This window comes from Rhinatrema bivittatum, chromosome 16 (assembly GCF_901001135.1).
Source record: "Rhinatrema bivittatum chromosome 16, aRhiBiv1.1, whole genome shotgun sequence".
NCBI classification, from domain to species: domain Eukaryota; kingdom Metazoa; phylum Chordata; class Amphibia; order Gymnophiona; family Rhinatrematidae; genus Rhinatrema; species Rhinatrema bivittatum.
Genome location: NC_042630.1, coordinates 19,622,562 through 19,631,649, shown reverse-complemented (window position 1 = coordinate 19,631,649; position 9,088 = coordinate 19,622,562). Strand labels below are relative to the sequence as shown.

Here is a 9,088-nt window from a genome sequence, read left to right as displayed (position 1 = left end):
TACCTGCAGGGAGAAGAAGTTCTGATCATCCCCATGGTTTACCTTAAGAAAATCTAAACTACAACTCCCTGAATGCATTAGGGCAAAACCAGGGATGCATCCGCCTTTTTGGCTGCAAGAACCCCAGTGCCAGACAGATCACACAGAGACACATTATGTAAGATTCAACGATTACATTTATAAATTGATTGAATCGATAGGCTCCTACGGTGAGGAGTCTGCCATAGGAAATCAAAAACCTTTTTTTTTTAAATGCAATTCAGCTGGTGCTTACAATAAAATCCTTAGCAATGCCCCCTCTTTGGTTGTCATCAGTTACCCAAGGAGATCGTGTGGTTTAAGTTTTTCACACTCATCCTACTTGCCAACTTCCATTATTATGAATTGAGGTGGAGGGAGGAAAGATACAAGTGTACCTATTAGCAGAAGCCCTCTCCTCTCACGCAAATGCCATATTAATGCATGTAATGTATGAAGGCAGCAGCGAGGGCTGTAGAGAGAGTACTCTGGAAGCAGGCCCAGAGAGCCACATGAAGCACAAACAGCACCAGAGGCCTCACCTGTAGTGTCACTGGTCCAGCTCTACCAGCTCCGATAGCACAGGACAGGCAGAAGGTCACAAGGCAGTGCCAGACTCCCACTGCAGCACAGATCAGGTAGCTGCTGCCAAGGAAGGCGACAAAAACCCTGCCACAGGAGCCAAGACCCCCAACCTTCCCTCGTGCAGGTACGCTGACAGACGGAAGAAGAGGCAGAGCCACCACCCCTTAGCAGAGAGGAGAATCCAAGCCTTGCTCTGTCCACACACTCCTCAATAAGCTATGGCCCACGCCTGCACACAGCAGAAGTTGTTAGTCAGGGCTGTACTAGGACAAACAGGGGATAGAGCAGCCCTGCTAACTCATGGCCTTTAAACAGGGAGAAGGGGAGTGGAGCTCTGGTCAGGGCCTGATTTAAGACTCTCACGGCCCAGCAGTTTGAGCAGGTCCAGTTTTTAGCCCATACTCCTGCAGAGGTAAAGGGGGTAGGTAAGAGGCACACGGTGCACATTTAATTACCAAGTAGAAGTCACAGAGGGGCCTACACCACTGGCAACCCCTTTCTGACAGATCTTACATCCCATCTCATAAAAAAAACCAGGGCTACTGCTACTTCAAGACTGAAAAGGCAGGCACTACATCTAAGGTGAGCACCAGGAGATGACAGGACATCTTCTCAACTTTATGAGAAAAAGGAAGAGAGTTGATAAGATGGCTTGGCATCTTCAGGTGCTCCACTTCAATTAGATCCTGATTAGCCACACACACACAATGGATTTAGGAGGGGGAATCACCACAGCTGTTCCTATCCCTAGTGGGGAGCAGTATCCTTTAATTAAGCCTCTCTCCTCTCTGTCCCCCTCCCACCCAACTGGCATCATCATGCTCCTGTACAATCCAACACCCAGATGCATTATTTGGTTCAGGCGATGGAAGACCGGGAACAAAGCGAAGAGAGCAGACAGGCAGCGGTTGTGTTCGGCTGGTGTTTCAGCGAGGTGGCCCCAGCATCCGGTTCTCCTGCCTTCCCGGAGACGTCACAGCGCCATGGATGCCCAACCCAGGATCATCAAGCAGCCGCCCGTCGGCGCGATCTTGGCAGGCAGCGGTTCTCCAGTGAGCGCATAATAGTAGAAGGAGCCGCAGAACATCACCATGCCCGATGTCAGCAACGAGCCGACCTGGTGGGAGAAGCAGGAAAAGTTCAAGTGGCAAAAAAAGTCAACCACCCCTGCAAATGGCATTCCAGACATTCACACTCCTTGCCCTGCAAAACCCACTTCAGTATCTACCCCATCTCCCTCAGCCTCACACTACCACCCTTTATTCTGAAACCTTTCACCAAAAAGGGCTCCCACAGCTACTGCAGCTGGAGGCATCCAGCTTGTGATGACCACCCCAAACCCTTATTTTCCCCCACAAAGGGTTGGCATCATGCAGACATGTGCAAAATGGTCGCTCCCAGCAGGGGCAGAGAAAGCTGCCTCAGCTCTCAAGCCCTCCCAAGGCCACATGGCTGGGTTTCGCTCGCTGTTGAGGTGAGCACAGACCACCCACGATCTACCTACCAGCATTGGCTTACGGCAGTGGGGCACTGCTAGCAGGGCCAGGCTGTGCAGGAAGTGATATTCGTTTGCAGTCTTGTACAGCTAGGAGGAGGAAGGCAGACACAAGGTTAGGAGGAATTCACAGGAGGTGAGGGTACACGGTGTTCAGTGTATTCTCTCTCCCCCCTTCATTAAAAGTACACTGGAAGCCCATGCCAAGTTCTGAGAAGCTTTCAACCAAGGCTGTAAGCAGGAGGGTGCCAAGCACTCTGAGGGCAGAAAAATAACTGAAGGGAAAGCTGGGGCCAGCAACGGATGAAGAGTCAAGCAGAGTGCAGCTCTCCCCTCATCCAGCTTTGAAGGGTGGTGTTTAAGAGAGGGAAAGAGACTGGTAATTGAAGGGGGAGAAGAGCAGGAATCCAGGTGTGCAATAGACACTTGCACCAGGGCTCGCTCTAGTCTAGACGATGAGGGTTTGGATTCCAGGTGTTCCAGGAACAGAGCACCAAATAGGAGGGGGAAAAGCAATCCAAACCCCTATTAACTGAAAACCAAGTCCCACCTCCCCTCCACTGCTTAAAGGGACAGGGGTCGAGAGAGACATGCAGACGGTGAGTACAATCAAGACTGCTGCTAATTACCCAGCATCAACAACTCCAAAAACACATCTGAAAGCCCAGCGTACCTGGGCAAAAAATAAAACCCCTTAAAGAGTTTAGACATAATGATACGGCATTCCCCACAGGATTACTACATTTAGCCTCCATAATCCCCAAGGGTAGATACAGTTAAACTAAGCAGGGCTTCAGGGAGCAGATAAGGATTGCCAGAGCTGGGTCAGAGCAAGGTCTATCCAGGCCCGTCTCCTGCCTCTGGACAGTGGCCAGTCCAGGGCGTGAGTATCTGGCAGACCTAACTCTCCTGTTATTCGGTCCCAGGGATAGCATTCGATTGCTTTAGTCTGCCTGGCCGCTTCTCCAAACCTCTTTTAAACCTGGCCAAGCTAATCGCCTCAATCAAGTCCTCTGGCAACTGATCCCACTGCACTTCCCAAGACCTTGGAGCATCCCCTTATTTTAGTATCACTTGAAAGGGGAAAAACCCCTAAAAAGCCTGTCCTTCATTTACCCGTTCCACCCCACTCATGTTTTATAAACTTCTATCATGCCCGATCTCAGCCCCCTCTTTTCCAAAGCTGCCCCAAATCTCATATTCAGAAATTTCTTTAACGCTTCCTGCTGATCTGATGTTTAACCTTCATGTCCCCCTCCCTGATAGTTTCATCCCTCCAATAAAAGGACAATGTAGAACTCCTTGAATCTCTGCACTATCTTGATAGGATCATTTATTTGCCCTTCCCTTTTTTCCTTTGAAGTTGTGAACAAGTTACTTGTCTTTTCAGTTTAATTGCTAATAATCAAGAAGCCTTGTTCTCATGTTCAAGAGGTATGTTTGACCTGCAACATCTGGTGATTGACCATCTAAAGTCAAAGACTTCAGTTGTGCCTTTGTTCTCTATAATTGGTTAAGAATTCCTGGTGATCCCCCTGGCTTGTGCTTCCTTTCCAACTCAGCAATAATCTTCCTCAAATCCTCCATTTTTTAACCAAAGATGCTCACATAACGAGTTTACCCCACAAAACACATAACATGCCATACTGGGTCAGACCAAGGGTCCATCAAGCCCAGCATCCTGTTTCCAACAGTGGCCAATCCAGGCCATAAGAACCTGGCAAGTACCCAAAAACTAAGTCTATTCCATGTAACCATTGCTAATGGCAGTGGCTATTTTCTAAGTCAATTTAATTAATAGAAGGTAATGGACTTCTCCTCCAAGAACTTATCCAATCCTTTTTTAAACACAGCTTTACTAACTGCACGAACCACATCCTCTGGCAACAAATTCCAGAGCTTTATTGTGCGTTGAGTAAAAAAGAACTCTCTCAGATTAGTTTTAAATGTGCCCCATGCTAACTTCATGGAGTGCCCCCTAGTCTATTATCCGAAAGATTAAATAACCGATTCACATCTATCCGTTTTATACCTCATGATTTTAAACACCTCTATCATATCCCCCCTCAGCCGTCTCTTCTCCAAGCTGAACAGCCCTAACCTCTTTAGTCTTTCCTCATAGGGGAGCTGTTCCATTCCCCTTATTTTGGTTGCCCTTCTCTGTATCTTCTCCATCGCAACTATATCTTTTTTGAGATGCGACGACCAGAATTGTACACAGTATTCAAGGTGCGGTCTCACCATGGAGCGATACAGAGGCATTATGACATTTTCTGTTTTATTCACCATTCCCTTCCTAATAATTCCCAACATTCTGTTTGCTTTTTTGACTGCCGCAGCACACTGAACCAATAATTTCAATGTGTTATCCACTATGACGCCTAGATCTCTTTCTTGGGTTGTAGCTCCTAATATGGAACCCAACATTGTGTAATTATAGCATGGGTTATTTTTCCCTATATGCATCACCTTGCACTTATCCACATTAAATTTCATTTGCCATTTGGATGCCCAATTTTCCAGTCTCACAAGGTCTTCCTGCAATTTATCATAATCTGCTTGTGATTTAACTACTCTGAACAATTTTGTGTCATCTGCAAATTTGATTATCTCACTCATCGTATTTCTTTCCAGATCATTTATAAATATATTGAAAAGTAAGGGTCCCAGTACAGATCCCTGAGGCAGTCCACTGCCCACTCCCTTCCACTGAGAAAATTGTCCATTTAATCCTACTCTCTGTTTCCTGTCTTTTAGCCAGTTTGCAATCCACGAAAGGACATCGCCACCTATCCCATGACTTTTTTACTTTTCCTAGAAGCCTCTCATGAGGAACTTTGTCAAACGCCTTCTGAAATTTTATAGTTCAGGTATACCCTCCTGTATTTCTCTTACGCAATAGATATCGTGATGGAGATCACAAAACGAGCTCTTTAGTTCTACATGGGTGAGGGCTTGCTCTTCTGGATTCGTCCTTTCCGCCCGCCACCCTATCAGCTTCCGAGGCCTGAGATCTGCTTGTGCATTTCCCTCGCATGCTGATCGAATCACACATTTTTAGCTTCTGACATTTTATGGCAGCTACCCATCGTCTCAATCCACTCACCCGCAATTTATGTGCCTACTGATATTTGAGTGCTTGAGTCACTATGAAACATTATTTTTGTATTACATCTGATGGGAGCTCTCTCGTTACGCAGCCACTTGGGAGACGTTACTTCCACCCCTTTTGTCATATGTCACCGCTCTGCACCTTTTCTAGTTCCACTATGTCTGAGAAGAGACGACCAGAACTGCACGAAGTACTCAGGTTTGGATGCATCATGGATCGATACAGAGGCAATATATTTTCCATGTTATTCTGCGTTTTTTTGATCATTCTTATTTCCTTTTTTGACTGCCACCATGCACGGAGCAGAGGATTTCAAACATATCCTTTTCCAGAACTGTGACTCCCAATACAGAACCCAACAAAAGGAATAATAATGTTAACCTCAGGTGCACTACCTGAATCACTTTGCACGTTTCCACATTGACTTTCATCTGCCATTCAGTTGTCCAGTCTCCTAGTCTCAAGGTCCCTCTGCAGCTCCTCATAATACTCTGGGTTTTCTTTAAACCTTTGAATAATTGTGTCATCTGCAAATTTGATCTCACTTTTCGTTGCTTTTTTTTCAGATCATTTACCAATATGCTAAATGGCACAGGTCCCAATCCTTGTTGTACTACACTAACCACCTTTCTTCCATTTGGAAAACTGACCATTTAGTCCTACTCTCTGTTTCCAGCCTTTGAAGCAGTTACCAATCCACAACAGAACATCGCCTCCTATCCCATGGCTTTGTGATTTCCTGAAGTGTCTCACGGGGGACTGTGTCAAATGCCTTCTGAAAATCTCTCTGGCTCATCTTTATATGTTTATTTACACCTTCAAAAAGCTTCTAAAAAAAAACCCAAAACCTGATAAAACAAGACTTTCCTTAGCTACTGATGAAGCCTAGTATGATGGTTTCTCTCTATATGCACTGAAAATTGTGTTTCAAGTGGTGTATTTATTTCCACCTATGCTATACACATTTTGGGACATTGCTGTATATATCCCAATTGCTGACAAGCAAAACTTTTTTTTTTTAAACTTTTGTCTGATCTTATTTTTCTAATTGGTTGGTCCCAGTCTGTTCCCTTTGTATTTTCCTAATTCTTGTTTCAGGGTATTTTATTCTATTTCTTCTCTCTCTTATCTTTCCTTCATCTTTCATACACACAAGCTCTCACACAGGCTCCCAACTCATGAATGCTCTCTCACATACACAGGCTCCTACGTCCACACTCAAGCTCCTACTCTCATATGCAGACTCTCATGCAGGTTCCTACCCCCAGGCTCTCACTCTCACATGCTGTCTTTCAAACACAGGCTTTCATTCTCCCTCACATAAGCTCTCATTCTTACATTCTGTCTGACCCACAGGTTCACATTCCCACACAAACACATAGGCTCTCACCCACAGGGTCTCACTTTCACAAGCAGGCTGCCACTCCCACACAGAGGCTCCCATTCTTATGCTCTCTCATACACACACATAGGGTCTCACTCCCACATACACAGCTTCTCCACTCTTGTCTCTCCTACACAAACATACACCCCTCCGAGGCAGGCTCCTATTCACACCTCCCCCAGGAAACCTATTCACATCTCTACCCTACACCCTGACAGGCTCCCATTCACCCCTCCCTCCCAGGCTCACCCATGACTACGCCACTGGTTTCTATTTATGCTTTATGGTCATTCCACAGTAGAAATGTTTCCTCTTACCCTCTGACTACCAGAACTTTTTGATTATGTACACACAACTTCGGCCAGCAGTTGTCCAGTCCTACTTATTGGATTCTTACTACCTTGGCACTCTGTGCTTGCCTTACCATAGATGCATTTGTATTCTTGTACCAGTCTCTTTATTCTTACTGCCCAATTTGCAAAGCAGTCCCTTTATTATCTGCTATACACACTGCTACAACTTAGAAGACTACTGCAATCCACTTCATGTCTCTAACCATACCTGTATGTGTTCTGCCTCCATATTTAATATGCTAGATTTCATTGTAATCTGTGATGCAACTAACTTTTTCTATAAATTTTGATTGTAAGCTGTCTTGAGACTAATTTAGGAAAAGGTGGAATTTCAAATGCTTATAAATAACATGCATGTGGCATATCTATGACTGTGTATGAGCATCTACACGACTGTATGTGGATGTCCATGCAAAATTGTGCAATGGATGTCTGTGAGAGTGTCAGTAGGTTTATGTATGGTCACAATTGTGTATGTATGAGAGCATCTGGGGCAGCAAATTGTCACCCTACCTTTTTCAGGTACTTATCCCGGTCACTCAGCTGCAGTCCTGTGGGAGATTAACAAAACACACTGATGCATATATTAAAAAAAAACAACAAAAAACAAACAAAAAAAACCACCACAGATGTCCTATTTAAGCTCAAAGTAAAACCTGGAAAAGATGAAAACTGCTAAGCAATGGGAATCTTAAAACATTTCCTATGGCAGATTTCTTGGCTGGGGCTGCTGACAGCCTTCAAGTCTTCAGTATAAGTTGGGCCTAGGTTTACACATTGTGAATCTATTGGCTCATAGGTCTAGGGTTGCTAAGAAAAGCAGGAACCTCAAATCCTAGCATACACTGTGGGAAAGAGATAGGACTGGTGCAGCTCAGCTAAGGCTGGTGCTTTCATTAAGTAAACTAGGTGGTCATCTAGCGTGCCATATTTGTTTATTTAAGGTTTTTATTATACCGACATTCGTTAGACACATATCGGTTTACAATGAAAACATAACAGCAGAATTGCCTTACAGAGGAACCAAGATTGAAAACATTAATAGATAATATGGAGGAGGGGGGAAACAAAATTCCATTGTAGTTCCTGGCCACTGACAAACTCCATCCTACTATTAGTGGAGGAGTAGGGCAGACAGCAGAATCCATCCTGCTAGCAGCAGAGGAGAGATGGAGGAAGCAAGACCTAGGGCCGCCGGCAGATTAAGCTTAATATATAAGCCAGGGAGGAGAAAGGTGTGAATTGAAGGCTGCCTACAGCACTTTGTACCAGCCCTAAATGCAAGCCGGATTGGGGGGTGTTAGAGGAGGGCTGAATATTCTGGGAGTGGAGGCGATTCTAGTTGGCCTAGAACTCCTTTCTCAGCAGTCTCAAGCGAGAACGGGCTATGCCACAAACCTAGGACCATAGGATTAATGCGACCCGCCTCTTTCCTTTCCCCTCTCCTCTATAGTGCTCTAAGCCAGGGGTTGGCAACTTCGTTCCTGGTGTGCCACAAACCAGTCTGGCTTTCCGAATATCCGCAATGAGTATGCATACGATATATTTGCAGGCACTACCTGCACTGCATACAGCTACATCTCGGGCATGTTCACAGTAGATCGCCCATAAACCAGACCCGTTTGTGCAAGATTATGTTTAGCCGCCGCTAGCTTTACTCGATGTGCACCGACGGGAGTTGTAGTCCTGCTGTCGTAGGGAGGGGAGAAATTGAATCGAAGGCCTGTGAAGACTACATGTCCCGTTGTGCACCGGGAGAGCGCCACTCTCTCCCTCTTTACCTTTCCTCTACACCCAGGTTGAGAAAGGACTTACCGTGCGCCCCGTACGCTCCCGCAGCGACAGCCAATGCCCCCGAAACGGCCCCGAGGCGCAGGAAAAACCGCCTAGTGCGCGCGCCTCCCATGGCTCTACCTTTTAAGTCCGCCCACAAACTGGCCATACTTCCGCCCATCTTCCTCCTTCTCATACTTGACAACCCCGCCCCTTTTACATTTAACTCAAGTTGTTCATATAGTTTCTCGCCACGCCCCTCTCATTCATATTCATTGACTGTGCTATTTCCATATGATCTAACAGCTTCCTGCTAGCGCCGACCAATCGGGTAAGGCCTCCTCCCGTTCGATTATTACGCTTGAATC

The 9,088-nt window shown here is 45.8% G+C and overlaps 1 protein-coding gene across 1 annotated transcript; it reads right to left on the bottom strand.

Moving 5' to 3' along the window:
- Window positions 1-197: 197 nt before the first annotated feature.
- Window positions 198-8,999, bottom strand: TMEM256 (transmembrane protein 256). Its single transcript, XM_029579429.1, has 4 exons — window positions 8,763-8,999; window positions 7,461-7,498; window positions 2,108-2,188; window positions 198-1,720 (listed from the first exon to the last, which is right to left on the bottom strand). Exons 1-4 carry the CDS (start codon window positions 8,914-8,916, stop codon window positions 1,577-1,579), a joined length of 417 nt encoding a protein of 138 aa, XP_029435289.1. The 5' UTR covers window positions 8,917-8,999; the 3' UTR covers window positions 198-1,576.
- Between the last annotated feature and the right edge of the window lie 89 nt (window positions 9,000-9,088).